Source organism: Oryctolagus cuniculus, chromosome 3 (genome assembly GCF_051225735.1).
Source record: "Oryctolagus cuniculus isolate XC-2025 breed Fujian yellow rabbit chromosome 3, ASM5122573v1, whole genome shotgun sequence".
In the NCBI taxonomy this organism is placed as follows: domain Eukaryota; kingdom Metazoa; phylum Chordata; class Mammalia; order Lagomorpha; family Leporidae; genus Oryctolagus; species Oryctolagus cuniculus.
Window position 1 is genome coordinate 37,875,902 of NC_142869.1, and position 17,553 is coordinate 37,893,454.

General features: G+C 51.4%; 1 protein-coding gene across 1 annotated transcript in view; it reads right to left on the bottom strand.

Annotated features, from left to right (window-relative positions):
- Positions 1-17,553, bottom strand: part of KIAA2012 (KIAA2012 ortholog) — a 158,853-nt gene that overhangs the window by 88,770 nt on the left and 52,530 nt on the right. Inside the window, exons 5-11 of the mRNA XM_089330048.1 lie at positions 13,858-14,017; positions 11,089-11,169; positions 6,635-6,750; positions 5,316-5,478; positions 4,580-4,728; positions 2,031-2,199; positions 187-333 (exon numbers count right to left, since the gene is read on the bottom strand). Coding sequence (XP_089186174.1) covers positions 187-333; positions 2,031-2,199; positions 4,580-4,728; positions 5,316-5,478; positions 6,635-6,750; positions 11,089-11,169; positions 13,858-14,017 — 985 coding nt within the window. The remainder of the gene's footprint in view (positions 1-186; positions 334-2,030; positions 2,200-4,579; positions 4,729-5,315; positions 5,479-6,634; positions 6,751-11,088; positions 11,170-13,857; positions 14,018-17,553) is intronic.

Here is a 17,553-nt window from a genome sequence, read left to right on the forward strand (position 1 = left end):
GTTAGTTTTACTCTAGCACTTTGGCTAAGGCAGCGGCTGCCTGAGTGATAGCCATCTTCAAGTGGCTAGGGATGGACCAACCTCCCTTCCAGCCTCCTTGCTGTTGGCTGATGACCCTTGTGTGCTGTGACTGGCTTCGCTTCACAGTGAGATTCTTGCGGGTTGTGGGAGGGAGGGAGGCACTACCTTGAGGCGAGAGAGTGTCCCTGCCTGTGTCCACTGGGAGATGAACCGTTAACTCTCGTGGCCTCTGTAGGGCCTGCTTCGGGGGAGGCCTCCACGAAGGCCTGGCCTCCACTTCTGCTTCCGGTTCTGACTCTGAGCCTGGAGCACCTAGGAGACAAGGAGAAAGCTCCGTTTCACTGATGCCTTTGGTTTTTGCAAGATGTCTCAGGAGGTACCCATCCCACATGGCAGTGCTGGGTCCATTCCTTGAAGGGATGGCCATGTGCCTGAAGCCTGGCTGACCAGAGCACCCATTGCTGTAGCCAGGGTCATTGGTCCCAGCCTGGCCAAGCAGAGGCAATTTGGGTCCTTTTGCAAGAGTTTTTAAGAGGCGTTGCTCTTCTACTGGACGGGCAGGAGGTTAGCATGGAATTATGGGAGACATCTTAGTACCGACATGGTGAGAGTCAGCTTGAGAGAGAAAGCTGACAGAACAGAGAGACTCAATCAAGCACTGCCCAGATGATCGTCTCTGATCCCGCAGGTCCTGCAGCCAGCTGACGTGTTTTGCTTCCCACAGTTGGAATGGAACTTCTGAGGCTTGAATAGGAAAGCTTCCTCCCTGACACGGAAGGGGAGGAAGAACTCTCCAGCCTCTTGTGATACTGGCATCCCACACAGGGGCTGGTTGGAGTCCTGGCTGCTCCACTTCCAATCCAGCTCCTTGCTAACGGCTCAGGAAAAGAGGCAGAGGATGGTCCAAGTGTTTGGGCCTCACCCACGGGAGACCCGGATGAAGCTCCTGGGGAATGAACCAGTGGAAGGAAGATCTCTTTCTGCATTTCTCCCTCTCTCTCTCTGTAACTCAGACTTTCAAATAAATAAGTAAATATTAAAATATAAAATGAAGATGCAAAGATTCAAGTATCCTTTTTACCTTGGCTGTCAGGAAACTCAGCTAAATCCATTGCTTACCTAAAGCAATGAAATTATCCCATATGTTGGTCAACATTTCTCCTCTGCTGCTGCTTCTTATTTTTTTTAAGATTTATTTATTTATTTGAAAGTCAGAGTTACACAGAGAGAAGAGAGGGGGAGAGGGGGAGAGGGGGAGAGAAGGAGAGAGGGGGAGAGGGAGAGGGAGAAGGAGAAGGAGAGGCAGGTCCTCCATTCAATGGTTCACTCCCCAGTCGGCCACAATGGCCGGAGCTGTGCCGATCTGAAGCCAGGAGCTTCTTCCGGGTCTCCCACATGGATGCAGGGGTCCAAGGACTTGGGCCATCTTCCACTGCTTTCCCAGGCCATAGCAGAGAGCCAGACTGGAAGTGGAGCAGCTGGGTCTCGAACAGGCACCCACAAGGGATGCAGGCACTTCAGGCCAGGGCGTTAACCTGCTGCGCCACAGCACCGGCCCCCCTCTGCTCCTTTTAACCAGTTTTTATTTTAATTTTAGTTGCCTCATTTTACATTGTATTTAATTAATTAATTAATTACTTTATTTTTGGTAGGAAGCTGGTTCATGACGACCTGAGCATTCTTGCACCTTTCTGGTACCTATGGTGCACGGGGTTCATTTATGCCTGTCTTCCTTTCTCTTCCGCAGTTTAGCAAATTCTGCTGCTTAACAAAAGGTGCAAACACTATCTGAAAAAATGGAAGTGGGTATGACCCAAAGAGACCTACTTCCAGATTCCACCCATTTTCTTTCTTTTAGGAAAATTGTCTCAAGAGAAGGACCCTGGGGAAAGTCAGAGCCACGACGCAGGAGTGGTTTGGACTGGCAGGATCCCAAACCTCAGTACTTCCTGGCCTGCCTAAGTTCCCCCAGGAGTGCACACCCACGGCACGGGGCAGGGGGGACCCACCTCTTCTTCCGGCTTTGTCTTTCGGATGGTGTTGAGTGTGGACGTGAATCTCCATTGGGAAGACTAAGAGTTCTATCGGAGGCTCATGGACTTTAAACTGGCTCCTCAGGGGGTCCGGGACTCTGGGGGGGTCTTCTGAGATAGGAGGTAATTTCAAAACTCTTGACACCTGGAGAGAATTTCAACACAAAACCAACATGGCAGGTATCCCAAAGCCTGCTGCTTGCGAGTAGTAAATGGCATTGAGTCTCATTGTATCCCCAGAGCCAGGAGCTGCTGGGAGAAGTAAAGCTTAGCAAATTGGGAGCCTGGATATTTGGTGGTGCTGCTTGGTCTCCTGGGAGCCTGGCACACGGCCCTCCGGGACTTGCGCCTCCGATGTCTCTGAGCATTACAAACGTGATGGAGCTGCGAGCCTCTGAGAGGGTGGGGGGACTTTCTCTTGCAACCGGGGAAGCTGAGACAGAGGGAAGTGACACAGCTGGGATGTCTGTGTCCTGAAAGGGAGAAATCGCAGCCTCTGCTGTCAAGGGACAACGAGCCAAGTGCAGAACATTGTTTGACTGTGCACCTGTTCAGGTAAGAAGGGGCAGGCAACAGGTGGACAGATTTATGTTTGCTCCCCTCTCTAAGCCTCGATCCCTTCCTCTGGGAAACAGGAGTGAGCGAGAAGCCTGCCTCCTAAGGCTGTCGAGAGGAGTCAGTGAATTCATATATGTAAAGACAATCATGTTGGTACTCGGATTATTTCTGGGATACTTCTTGGAAAGTAGACTCTTGTTGGTTTAATGTCCAATCTAGCCACTACCAGAAAAGCGAAGCTTGTCCACACCTGCTACATGAACACAGCTGAAACAGAAGCACTGCCTGTCAGGATCAGCAACTGGTTTGGCCAAGATTTTTTTCTGTCCCCACAAAAAAAAAAAAAAAAAAAAAAAAAAAAAAAAAAAAAAAAAAAGAGAGAGAGAGAGAGAGAGAGAGAGAGACAGGCAGGCAGGCAGGCAGATATTAGGGCTAGTAATACCTTCTGTTACTAATCATTTAGAAGTTGCTGAGAATTTCTCTCTTTAGTTTGCAGCTTTTAACATCTGAACAGGACTCTGCGAATGTGTGCTGGGTTTCAGAGAGCTCAGTTTCACTGGAGGAAAAATGAAAACCTCTCCCACTTTTCCAGTGCTCAAAAACAAAAAAGGGATCAGAAACTGACGCAAGCATCCTCTGTGCTTAGAGTTGAAGGAAGGAAATTCAGCCAAATACTTGCAGGGTCATATTTGGAATTTTGAGACATTAAGAAAATGACTACGCAAACGCACGCACATAGGATCTTTATGTTCCTGGAGAGCTTCCCTGCCCGGGTCCCAGCTGCCCAGCAGCTGACCTCTCTTGAATGCAGACCCTGTGCGTTTTCTCTGACAAGGTTCACTTTCAGAAGTCTATGAGAAACTCAAATGATCTGTGTGAGGGATGGCTGACAAGCCAAGATTTCATTTCTAGATTCTAATTAGAAATTGACATGGAGTTTTAATTGCTTTCCTTGGTATAGCATCCATGGGTGGAGGGAAGAGGCCCCTTTCCTGTGAGCCTGGCTCAGTTCTGGGCTGACCCAGGTGTGAGCATGAGGCCTTGCTTTCGGCTCACAATGGTTCTGGCAGGTGGAGCCTGCTGTTTACTCCCGGTCCAAAGGAACCAGGGAGGCAACAGGCCTTTCTGGTGCGAATGAGAAGGCTTAGACCAGCGCAGATACGAGAAATCTGGGAAAATGCTGAACACTCTGAAAGCAACCTCCTGCAATGGTACCCAGGGCCTCCTGGAGTGCCTGGGGCTCCTTCAGAGCCACTTGGGATGACGAGGATTCTCATAATCCATTGCCACTGCTGTAGCTCCCAATCAGACATAGATGCTTTCCTAAACCTGCATCCTGTCGTCTCAGCTTCCCAGCAGTCCCAGGAGGTTGGCATGATGGCTGGAACACACGGACAAGGACACCACGGCTCAGGGGTGCCAGAGACCTGCTTGTGTTTCCACTGCTGCTATGAGGCAGAACATTCTAGAACTGCTGCTGTTTCCATTCATCACTGAAGTCTCCAAGTTACCAGAGACCCACGTAGAGTTGAAAGGGAGGGGGCTAGCACTGTGGCATAGCAGGTAAGCTGCCGTCTGCAGTGCCAGCATCCCACATGGTGCCAGTTTGAGTTCTGGCTGTTCCTCTTCCGATCCAGCTCTGTGCTATGGCCTGGGAAGGCAATAGAAGATGGCTCAAGACCTTGGGCCCCTGCACCTTTCATGCTTACAGATCACCCTAGCCCTTAACAGAGCAAGGATTCTGTTGCCACAAGAGAGTGTGATAATGACATAGGCTTCAAGGTGGAATCTGGGGCAGCCCGGAGCCCTAGTTCTTTGCCATTTGCAACATTTAGCAGTTGACTGCAGCTTTATCCCAGCCGTGCCTGCACAGCTTAGAAGCCAGAGAGGCCAGTTCTCCGCTGAGACATCTCACTGAGTCATCCTGTTTCTGGAGTGGGATAAATCACACACACTCGCACACTCACCACAACCTTTTTCTTCTTCACCTCCCCGGGGGTGTGCTTTTCTGAGCCAGCAGCAGATGCTATGGGAGGGAGAAGGCGTTTTTCCGCAGGGGGCTCCTGGAACAGGGGGCCGCTTCTGGCTTGGCGGAGTTGCACGTGTCCTTGTTTGTCTGTAGAAACAGGGTGGGGATGAGGATGTCTTAGTGGCAGGTATGGGGTTACACGGTGGACATTCAACTTTGATCACTTTTTGGTTGATGGAAAGAAAGGCTTGGAGTGCTTGGGGCACTGAGATAGTGTTGGCTGTGACCGCGGCAGGTTCACAGGGAGCCCCAGTCTCATTATCTGGGTTGGGTTCTTGCTGGCTGAATCAGATGATGGGGAGAATGATAATCATAATTAATATACTAAGTGATATCTACGGGGAATCATGCAAAGTATTTTTATAGGCATTAACTTGGACCAATCCCCATGGCAGCTTTATGGGGGCATTATTATTATTACTAACCCCACTCCACAGAGAGGGAAATTGAACTTCAACAAAATCAGAGAGTTTGCTCAAGCTCACTGCTGGAAAGTGAACCCAGGCAGTCGGGGTGAAGAAGGTGCACGGAGCAGGGCCATTGCCAAGTCCATCGGGACTCTGTTACTAAGGTGAGCAGCCGAGGAAGGGACATTCAGCACGCCCCAGGGTTTCTCAGATGAACTCTGCATATGTGGGGGCCCCCAGAGCAGAGTGAGGCGCCGGGCTCCTTACCCCTGAGCAGGGCCTTCCCCTTGGGGAAGGCTCCTCCGTAGTACGGAACGGGGGCTGCATGGCTCGGGAGCCGGAAGTGATGGGTGTGGGCCTGGCTGGAGACCCTCCTGGAGCTCTGCTGCGCTGTTTCACTGTGGTTTTCCTTGAACGCTCCCGACGTGTCCTGGAAATGACAGATACACAGTGCCCTAAACAGGGCGTCAGCAAGGGAGCGCACAGGTGCCGTCTCGCTCAGCCCCCTCGGCTAGCCCCGCGGTTCCAGGGATGAGATTGCTTTCCCAGGCCGGGAAGAAGACAAACAAGCTTGCCATGGCAAGGCCTCTAATGGCATTTATGACAATGGAGCATTTCATTCTTCATGCAAGAAAGAATGGCATTTAACCATGCCTGACCTGGGTGCTTTCTTGCAAAAAAATTTTTTTTAAATCAAAATGAAGCGCTAGTGTCACTGTGGTTATTCATCATAAAATGCTTCTCCCCGCCTCCCCATCCACTGCATGGTTTCCCTCCCCCCTTCCCGGTTCTCCTTGGCACAGGACCTTCCTGTCAGTCAGGTGAGTTCATTGACAGCGGGGTTAGATGTCTGTTGCATGAACAACTTATTGTGTACACACACGTACACAACAAACACACTTCACAGTTTAGAAGCATTTCTACATTTTAACTCGTTTAGTCTTCATAGTAACTTGTGAGATACATGCGTACGCATGGATATTGATTTTTTTTTGGCACTAAGACAAAGCTATCTTTGAAATCCATGTGCCTTTTGAAGCCCCTTTGTCTATGATAGCAGCTCAATTTTTACAGAAAAGGTAATACAGGCTCCAAGTCAGTTCTGGGTCTTGGGCAGGCTCACTACAACTAGGGAGAAACACGATTCAAACCGCGCTTTCCCCGACTTAAGGCGAGAGCTCTTTTTCCCTGGAGGAGGCCACAGCGGCCCATACGGGACGGTCAGGGCAGCGTGTGGGGATAAGTCAGCCTGGAAAGCCCCAGCCACACAGTGTCAAGCTGCCGATTCTGTTCCAGAACTTTCAAAGGACTCCACACCCAAACAAGCACCGAGACTTCTGGGAAGGAGAATGCAGAGTGCAGCATTTCCCAACAGTCTCTGGCTGGGAAATCCCTTTGCCCAGGACAACGTGATGGTTCCGGCAGGTGGCCCTTTGGGAGACAGTGGGCAGCAGGATCACGTGACTTCTCGTCTCTGGAGACCACCCCCCCCACCCACCCCCAGGAAATGGTAAAGGGAGAGAGAATCCCCTTTGGAGTGGAGAACAACACGGCCAGCCAGCCGAGGGAGCCATTGGGAGCGGTACCTCCGCCTGGGTCTCCTCTTCCTGCCACGGCTGCCGCCCACCGTGGTTGTCGGCTACAGAGTCCAGGTCCGGGGTTCCCCCAGCCCCAGCGCGCCCTCCAGCCAGGCCCTGGTGACCTGCAAGGGTGAACGCGGCGTCAGCCTGGTGCTGTTGCTGTCCCCAAGCCACCTCCCTTCTTGCGTCTCTGAGCAGAAGGCCCTTGCTCCCTCTGTGTTTCTGGAAGCGCCCACACGGAGGGGCAGCCAGCGGGGTGCACGCACAGCTGCACCGGGGGTGTGGGGGGGTCAGGGGGGCAAGTTTCCTCGTTTGTAAAATAGGGATACTGGTTAGCGGCCCTTGTTTCCTTGCGGAGTCTTCTAGAGCTCACACTAGAAAAGGCCCGTGACAGCCCTTTGCCGACTGTGAGGGGCGCGTCTGCAGCGGGCTCTGGGGGCTCCTGGGCCGCCCCCGCTGCTTGCTGCGCTCAGCCCCTCAGCCTGCGGCCCTCCGGGAGGCTTGGAGCCAACAGCTGACTCCCGCGTGGTCCTGCAGCTCCTTACATCATTGGCTTAGGGTGCGTTTGCGACTGAACCGGTCTGGTGAAGCTGCCCCCAGCTCTCGCAGGACCCCCGCTCCCAGCAGGCAGCTCCCAGCTGCGGGCTCTGGAGGCGCTTGAGGGCCCCAGAATTGCGGGAGCTCCCCCCTCCCACCCCGCCCTCAGCCAGCCTTCTCTGCCCCCTTTGCCCTCTTGATCACACCTGCCTAGGCATAAAGTGCTCGCGCGTTGGGCTCCCACTTCCCCCCAGCCCTTCCTCCTCCACCTCCTGGCCCCCCCCTCCTCACCTGAGTTGGCCCCTGGGCTACACTGGGCCTGCCCTCAGGAGGGCCTCAATGCCACACCCCATGGGGCACTAAAGACCTTTTGGGGTATTACAGAATGATCCCTTGAGGTCAAACCAGACCCCAGCTCCACCCTTCCTCCCACCCTTCCTCATCAGAGTCACCCGGAGCCAAATGCATCTCTGAGGCTGGCGGAAGGGAAACTCTAGCTAAATGGCCACTGGCCTCCTCCTCCTGGGGGCGGTACAAGCAGGGTGGGGGTGGGGGTGGGGGGTGGGGTGTAGGGAAGCAGTCTTGTCCTTGGCTCTATCCCAGGCGAGACTGACTGCTCCATCTATGTGAAGGGAATGAGGATTTTTTTTTTTCCCACAATAAATATCACTGGGCTCATTTGTTCATCCTTAGTAGAAACAGGTTTGTGGGAAGGGAACCATAAAACGTAGTCTGTTTATATCTCAAATAAGGATCAGACCATCCAAATAATGTGTACAGGGTAGCAATTTAGAGTTCGTTTTTTTCAAACCATCTTCAACTCCTGCGATTTTTCACAACACAACCCAAGGAGGAAGGAATGCCAATCCCGTTACTGACATTTCACAGGTGTGCAAACCGAGGGTGCGGGGAACGGAAGTGACTTGGCCAATATCACATTGCTGGGGCATCTGGGATTTGCAGCCGGGACTCTTTGCTACTTCTCCAGATAAAGTATCTGGCACAGGGACGCCAAGGGGCTATAAAGTTGAGACCAATGCAAACCAGACAGTGTTCAAGTTACAGCCTCTTGGTTCAACTCCTTGTACTTCTTTAAAACTTTATCTCTTTGGCCCCTGCGATCATGGACAATTGGGCATTGCAATTAATTAGTAATTATGCTTGTAAACCACAAGCTAAGGAGGGCTGTAATTAACATTTATTGAGCACTTACTATGTGCCAGCTACGGCACATTATCCCGTTTTACTCCTACATACAACCCCTGAGGTAAGGGTGTGTAGAGTCACTTCTATTTTTTTTTTTTTTAAGATTTATTTTTCTTTATTTGAAAGGCAGAGATGAGAGAGGGAGAGGGAGAGGGAGAGGAAGATGGGGAAGGGGAGGGAGGGGGGAGGGAGAAGGAGAGAGGGAGGAGAGGGGAGGGGAGGGGAGGGGAAGGAGGAGAGACACACAAAGAGAGCTTCCATCCATTGGTTCATTCCCCAAATAGCCACAATAGCCGGAATTGGGCTGATCCAAAGCCAGGAGCCAGGAGCTTCTTCTGGGTCTCCTACTTGGGTACAGAGACCCAAGGACTTGGGCCATCCTATGCTGCTTTCCCAGGCACATTATCAGGGAGCTGTGTCACAAGTGGAGCAGCTGGGACTCGAACCGGTACCCAGAGGGGATAGCAGCACTGCGGATGGCAGCTTAACTCACTACACCACAGTGCTGGCCCAGGTCATTTTTATAGACAAGGAAACTGGAGCCAGAGAGGTCACCTAACTCAGGATCTGATAGTCACAGGCTGCATCACATCCCTATACTGCCTCTGTTTCCTGCCTGATGGGGACCTTGGTATACGGCCACTGGGTCCCTTAGGCAGGCAGAGTTCATCCACCGCCAGAAACGTAAGCAGTGCAAGCCAGTGTAGTGCTTCGGGATCCTAAAGCATCAGACTCTAAGGATATTACTGGAGACAGAGAGAGAGGATAAGGCAATGGAGAGATAGGGTACCGCCTGAGAAAGGGCAGCAGGTTCCCCCTGGGGGCAAAACACAGTGAGGTCGCTTGATCTCTTCTGGGTCCCAGCATCAACTGGCTTCAGGGGCTGCTGACCCATGCTGGCAAAGGACTGATGCATAGACTGGGGTGTTAGTGGACAAAGAGAAGTACAGCCGCCCGCCTAGCATCCTTCATGTAGACAAACTTCACATGGGTCAGGTTAGGACCAGAAGGCCCCAGTGCCACAGTCAAGACCACAGGGGTGTGTGGCTGGAGCGTTTGCTGGCTTCAGGCTCTGAGGCCCCGCATGTCCTCCTCCATGCCTTCAGTATACCAGAGCCTCTACTTATTCTGACCAGGCCCTTCCCCCAAGAACTGGGCACGGTCAGGCACTATCCTAGCTTCTGGAAAATTCTTTGTCAGTTTCCGAAGATTGCCTCTGTACTTTATTGAGCTCTTGTTCTTTTCTCTAGAACTCGGCCACCAGCTGATGCACTAGGCTTTGCCCAGTACTGCTACCCCGGCACTTTTCCCAGTCTCTCTTATCAAAGCCACTTCTGGCTTTCTAATGCTGCAAATTCCCAAGAATGATATGAACAGACACAAATCCCCAAGGTATTCGCCAACTGACAGACACTTCACAATACTTCTCCATGCACTAACGAGGTAGGTCTCAATGTTCCCATTACGGAAGCTCAAAGCCGCTTAAACGACGTGTTCAAGATCTTACATTTAGTAAGTGAGACAATAGCCATTGCAATACAGATTTCTGGCTCCAAAGCCAGAAAATTTTTCACATAATATTGCCACAAAAATCACAGGATTGAAAATACTAGAGAGGAACAGACCTAGGAAATCATCTAACATCAGAGCTAGCCTCTCCTCTGGAGTAGCCATTAGCCCCATGTGGTGACTTGGATGGAAGTTAATTAAGATTAAATAAAATATAAAATCTCAATTTCTCAGTTGCACAAGCTACATTTCCAGTGTTCAAAAGGCACGTGCAGCTAATTGCTACTACGTTGGACAGCACATATAAAATATTCCATCCCAGCAGAAAGTACTATTGGGCAGTGTTAAACTAACCAACCTCTCATCCTACAGATGAAGAAATGAAATTCAGAATTGCTAGACCTTATTTTGGGAAACTCCATTCTAAGATGTTAAAAATCCAAACACCGGGGCCGGCACTGTGGCACTGCAAGTTAAAGCTCTGGCCTGAAGCGTCAGCATCCCACGTCGGCGCCGGTTCTAGTCCCAGCTGCTCCACTTTCGATCCAGCTCTCTGCTATGGCCTGGGAAAGCAGTGGAAGATGGCCCAAGTGCTTGGGCCCCTGTACCCACATGGAGGACCTGGAGGTAGCTCTTGGCTCCTGGCTTTGAGTCTGCACAGCTCCAGCCGTTGCAGCCATCTGGGGAGTGAACCATCGGATGGAAAACCTCTCTCTCTCTGTCTCTACCTCTCTCTCTGTAACTCTGTCTTTCAAATAAATAAAATAAATCTTTAAAAAAAAATCCAAACATTGGGGCAAGTGTGGTGGCACAGCTGGTTAACTACTGCTTGGTATGCGCAGTGTTGCTTTGAGTCTGCTTCCCCTCCAGCTTCCTGTTGAGGTGCCTGAGAAGGCAGCTGATGACGGTCCAAGAGCTTGGGTTTCTGCCACTCACATGAGAGATCCACGTGTCATTCAAGGTTCCTGGCTCCTGCCCGGCCCAGTGTTGGCTACGGCCATTTGGGGAGTGAATTGGTGAATGGAAAAACTCTCTCTTGTCTACCTCTCTGTCACTCTGCCTTTCAAATAAATAAGTCAATCTTCCCCCCAAAATGCAAATATTTGAGAACTTGCCATAAGATGAACATGTACCTTGTTCAAAAGATCTTCCTTGTTGACTCCAAAGTGGAGGGAAGATAGGCGGGAGATGGTACTTTGGGGTTGTACCTGAAAGGTCTTGTTGTGGTCTGAAGTTCTTTGGTCCATTAGGTTGCCTGTCCGGCAGCAGCACAGAATCCTCGATGTATCCTGATGGAGTAGGTCAGGAGTTATTGGGAGAAATAGAGGTCGCCAATCTAGAGTTGAAGATAACTACAAGGCTCCCCACTTGCAATGGCCTTGACCTTAGACAATGCCCATTAAGAGAGACAATCGGGGGCTGGTGCTGTGGCATTGTAGGCTAAGCCTCCAGCTGTGTTGCCAGTATTCCATATGGGCACCAGTTTGAGCCTGGATGCTCCTCTTCTGATCCAGCTCTCTGCTAGGGCCTGGGAAAGCAGTAGAAGACAGTCGTAGTCCTTGGGCCCCTGCACCCACGTGGGTGACCTGGTTCCTGGCTTCAGGTTGGCCCAGCTCTGGTTATTGTGGCCATTTTGGGGGGGTCAACCAGCAGATGGAAGGCCTTTCTGTCTCTTTCTCCCTCTGTCTGTAACTCTACCTCTCAAATAAATAAATAAAATCTGAGAGAGAGAGAATCAGAAGATAGGAGGGATGATAATCAAATAGAACCCAGAGAGGCTTCTCCATCTACTCTCTTGGGTGCTTCTGGTCTGTGCCACATGTATGCTGCTCTTACTTCTTCTTTTTCTTTTCTTTTCTTTTTTTTTGACAGGCAGAGTTAGAGAGAGAGAGAGAGAGAGAGATATGTCTTCCTTCCGTTGGTTCACCCCCCAAATGGCTGCTACGGCCGGTACGTTGCGCCCATCCGAAGCCAGGAGCCAGATGCTTCCTCCTGGTCTCCCATGTCCAAGGTCCTGGGCCATCCTCCACTGTCTTCCCAGTCCACAGCAGAGAGCTGGACTGGAAGAGGAGCAATTGGGACAGAATCTGGCGCCCCAACCGGGACTAGAACCCGGGGTGCTGGCACCGCAGGTGGAGGATTAGCCAAGTGAGCCACAGCGCCGGCCTGCTGCTCTTACTTAATCAATCCCCAGAAGCGGGTCTCCCTGGAGGAAGACACATGGGTGCTTCCTTGGGGTAGGGTGAGAGGCCCACCCAGCCCCACAAGGAGCCATCAGTGACAGTGGGTATATCCTGCTTGCTTTGGTGGGCTCTCATCAACAGCCTCTCAATCAAGCCATTCTCCAGATATTTGTTGAGGGTTTACTCATGGGCCCCTCTGACAACCCCAGTTGATACTGCCATAGGGCAGATACCGAGGAACCAGACATGAGCCCCTTTAAAAGGCACTCACATGGAGACCAAGCTCCATGCTCACCTGTGGTGGCCCTGAGTGTCTGTGATACCAGGCCAACATGTGAGGAGCTCAGTGTTGACTGGGATCGTCAGAGAAGCCTCTGTCCACGATGTGGGCTTGATGGGCGGGGAGGACTTGTCACGGGGTGGAAGGAGGGCTGCAGAACATCCTAGTGTCACAAAGTGGTGAGCGCCGAGATGTGGGGGAGAGGGAAGCCAGGGCCCCTGGGCCAGGCTCTCTCACCGCAGTGTCACTGCTGTGCCTCCAGCTAGGGGGCCTCCCTTCAAGAGGGGCTGTGGAGAGGAAGATGGCCAGGGGCCTGAGAATGCATGGCACATGTGTCTGCTTAAACCACACGTTTTGGAAAGGTGCTTCCTGCGGAGGGGCCGTACGTGTCCCACAGGGAGCTCTGAGTCTTAGTGATGTTAGTAAGGGCATTCATTGTTGAAGATGTTGGGTCCCACCTACTGGGCGGTGGTCAGATTCACCCTCTGTCACACCCAAGACAAACACGTATTTGTTTAAGAGGCTCATCCTCACATGGTTTACAGAAATGGAACTGCCTATGGCTGTGGGACCGCCATGAACTTGAAACTGACTACAGCATAAGCCCATATCTCTCTCATTTTGTTTTAAGTCACCAGTTACCAGGGAAGGACTGTTTGGTTTCCTCTGGTCCTACCAGTTTGTTGGTGCTGAAGAAATGGCAAACAACCGAGTGGGCTCTGGCAAATTCCTACGGCTCCCCGCTCTCATCCCCAGTAGGTTTGCCAAATAAAACACAGGATGCCCAGTTACATTTGAATTCCATGTCAACAAAGAATACTTTTTCAGTAGAAGTATGTTCCAAATATTGCAAGTGTGACTGTGTGGGTGTGGGTGTACCTGTGCTAAATCTGGCAACCCTAACTCCCAGCCACTTCCTGTTTTCATTTTCAAACCTTTGCAGAGAGCATTTGGGGTCTCTCTATAGTAGAGGGGTGTCCGGCCCACTCCCACAGGGACTGTGCTGCAGAGTCACAGGCCTTAAGAGGAAATGTTAAGTCCTGAAAGACCTGAGATCACCCCGGATTGGGAGCTAGGGAATGCTGGGAGGATGTGGGGCTGGCAGTGTGGGAAGCATCTGGCTTCAGGTCCCAGGTCTGCTTTTGGCTGAATGACCTTGGACATGAGGCTTCATTTCCCTCGTCTCATAGAAGGTGGGGGCTGAGCTGGAAGAGCCCTGGGCCCTTCCAGGGATGGCATGGGAAGGCTGGGAAGAATGTTCTGGCTCGGGGTGTGGAGTCTGAAGGGCAGGAGTGGAGGCAAGACGTTGGGTTGTTCTCCTGTGCAAGTGTGAGGGTGAGAAAAGGGCTAGAACCACGAGAGAGGCTTACCAGGTGACCAAGCCTGGAGACCACACTTTAACCCCAACCTGGGTCTGAAATCCTGATGTTTCAGTCCTTGGTGGGAGACACCCTCTCATACCAGAACGCACGGTAGGATGGCTCAGGGTGCCCCTCACCCATTTCCCCACTGACCTGCACACTGGAGCTTGTACATTGTGTCAGGCGGCCATGTTCGCAAGAGGTCTTGGAGGTATCTCCTGGCTGAATACCCAGGCTGGATTTGTCGCTGGGTCTGGCTCTCTGGCTGACTTCGGAAGTAGAGGTACGGTTGCCAGGCTCTGTCCTGCTCCCTCTGTAGGGACATCAGTCAGGAAACAGCACAGCTGCTGAGCCCTGAGCCCCCCCAGTGACACAGGCGAGCTAGCACAATCCTCAGCAGTAATCCAGAAAGTCCCGGAAGGTGCTAGAAGGCACCAAAAACAGATGCCACAGCTAACAAAACATAAACCAAGAGCCCATGGAGTGACGCTCTGAAAGGCCCCTGCAGATTTGCAGTTGGAAGGAGAAGGAGGAATGACAAACTCCAGACCCCCATCTTGAGATAAAGCATTAGAGAAGGATAAAGGCCTGTGGCAATGGTGTTAGTACCCTTAAGGATGGCCCTGGACTGCAATGGGAAAGCATGGGAAAGCAGTGTGCACACCCACGTCAGCACTCAAGTGTTTGTAAGATGAATAATGGGACAGACAAACCACATCCATGTTCATGGGGAGCACAGCATTTTGAGGATATCTGGCTCTGCTGCATTGCATTTCAGCCAGCGAGACTCTTCTTGGACCCTAGCTGCCAAAATGGGTCCCACTGTGCCTGACAGCATGGGGAGCCAGTGTGAATCATAACATCTTACATACACTTGGCTAAGGATTTACACTGTCTACAGAGTCTGCACCTCATCGTCATCCTATAGCATGGGCTGAGTTACCACCACCACATAAGTGGTGCAGAAATCCAGGGGACAATCGGTCAAGCACAGGAATGGCAAACGTGGTACTTATGTTGACATCCCTCACCTTTTCCCTTGCCAGTGGCAGACATCACTAATCCATCATAGCATTCTTGGCTGCTGAATGGAACATGATGTGAATCCCTTTTCCCTTTTAAAACACTTTTTAAAAATTGAGGCATACTTCATAAGAGCATGTACAGAGCTTAGATGTAAGTTGGGTAAAAATGAACAACTGTATTCAACTTTAACCAGCACAGAAAGTCCCCTCATGCCCCTTCCAGTCCATGTCCTCCCACCCACCAGGCGATCGTTGTCCGGATTTCTAACACTGTGGACTGTTTTTTTGTTTTGTTTTGTTTTTTTTGTTTTTGTTTTTTTTTTGACAGGCAGAGTGGACAGTGAGAGAGAGAGACAGAGAGAAAGGTCTTCCTTTGCCGTTGGTTCACCCTCCAATGGCCGCCGTGGCCGGCACGCTGCGGCCGGCGCACCACGCCGATCCGATGGCAGGAGCCAGGAGCCAGGTGTTTTTCCTGGTCTCCCATGGGGTGGCAGGGCCCAAGCACCTGGGCCATCCTCCACTGCATTCCCTGGCCACAACAGAGGGCTGGCCTGGAAGAGGGGCAACCGGGACAGAATCCGGCGCCCCGACCGGGACTAGAACCCACAGATTTCTAACACCGTGGACTGTTATTTCTAGTCTGAAACTTCACAGAACAGAAACACACAGCACACATTCTCTGACGCTCCATGAAAGTGATTTGCAAGTGGGGACTGGCCTGAGAGATGAAACCCATTTACCACGCTTGGCTAAGCAGCTCCCCCAGGCAATCACATAGACCGGGAGAATACAGGATGTTTTTTTTTTTTTTTTTTTTTTTTGTCTGCTATTATAAGACAATAATTGAGACTGGGTAATTTATAGGACACAGAGATCAGGTTCTTAGCTTTGGAGGCTGTGCAGTCCAAGATCAAGGGGTCTCTGCATGTCACCCGACCGTGGGACGAGAGAGCACACACGAGCACACACACATGCACATGCATGAAGGTTGGGGGCTCAGTGCCTCTTTTTTTTTTTTCTATTTATTTATTTGACAGGTAGAATTATAGACAGTGAGAGAGAGAGATAGAGAGAAAGGTCTTCCTTCCGTTGGTTCACTCCCCTAATGGCCGCTACGGCTGGCACTGCACCAATCCGAAGCCAGGAGCCAGGTGCTTCTTCCTGGTCTTCCATGCAGGTGCAGGGCTCAAGCACTTGGGCCATCCTCCACTGCACTCCCAGGCCACAGCAGAGAGCTGGCCTGGAAGAGGAGCAACTGGGACTAGAACCTGGTGCCCATATGGTATGCTGGCGCCGCAGGCAGAGGATTAACCTAGTGAGCCACTAGTGCCATCTTTCCATCAGGAACCACTCCAACCACAGCATTCATCCAGTTCCGAGAGCAGAGCTGTCACAACCTAATCACTTCGTAAGGGTCCTCTACTCAGCTGGGATTAAGTTTCCCACACATGAACTGTGTGGGGGGAGGGGGTCACATGCAAAGTATAGCGGAGAGTAAAAGGCTCAGCCAGTCAGCAGTGGGGTTAAACAAGAACTCAGGGCTTCAAAGTCCACAGCAGAGCAAGGCCTCCTGTTCTTCCAGAACTTACCATCTCATCAACAGAGCAGGACTTAGCCCCATGAACCACCTCGATGTCAAAGCAAGAAATAAAGATGGCTTTAAAGTAGGTGCCTCAGTGAGTATCCCAGACAACAGGGACTCCAAAGCTGCAGCGAGGGGGACATCAAGGGGGTCCAGAAAGTACAAGCAAAAGAGTAGGAGGGAGAGAGCTTGGTGAGAAAACCTGGGAAGGACCAGGGTGCTGGGTTCAAGGCTTGCTCTGCCTCATAGACTTTATGACCTGGGATGAGCCCTGGAACCTTTCTGAACTCTTTCTCTAAAATGCAGCTAAAATCCTAGAAGGTTTGGAAAGTTCACGGCTCTTGGAATGAAAACTAGAGCGAGTGTGATTTCACAGTGCCTAGCACAGAGTAGGGTCTGGGCATCACCGGGAAATCCATGCCTGAGTGAATGGACAGCCCTCATCCCAGCCCCACCCCTGTCAGTTACCTGAATTGTAGCATTCTCTATAGTACTAACACACTCCCTGCTTTTTGATGGTGGAAATGAAATACAAGAGGTCTTCAAAAAGTTCATGCAAAATGCCAGTTATGAAAAAAACTACACATGGATTTCAGAAATTTTTAAGCTTTTCATTTAATTTTTTTTTGACCCTTTTCAATCCCCCTGCAAAGTAAGCTAGATGTGTCTCATGGGGCCAGCTGGTGGTGAGGCGAGAGGGTCTTGGCTCTCACTCTCTCTGGTCTCCCCTCCCCTCCTCGCATGCATGAAAGTGCTTTCTCATCTCCCACACTCCCGGGGGCGGGGGGGGGGGATGTCAGGAGAACACGGGGAGGAGGAGCCTGAGCAGAGGCTGGGAGATCCAGCCCCACCCTTGTCTGCCATGTCTCCTTGGACAGTCACTCAGGGTGAGGATTAAATGAGCTGAGGATGTCAAGCACATACTCAACACTTAGCACATAGTAGGTGGTCAACAAATAGATATTTTCTCTTTCCCCTTATTGGGCGTGTGGGAGACAATGTTATTTGCACAGCACTCCTTCCCCTCACTAACCCCTGTTTGTGACTAGGGAACTCTTTTCCCAGATGCTTGCTTTCCCAGACTCCACTGCGCCTTGAAGTGGCCACACGACCTAGTTCCGGCCCATGAGCCCCAAGGGGCTGCTGGGATGTCCTTGCTTCTTAGGAAAGGGACAGCTGTGCGAGGATGGCCTCCTGGCTGCTGCTGCCTGCTTTGAACCAAGACAGGACCTCTGGAAGCCT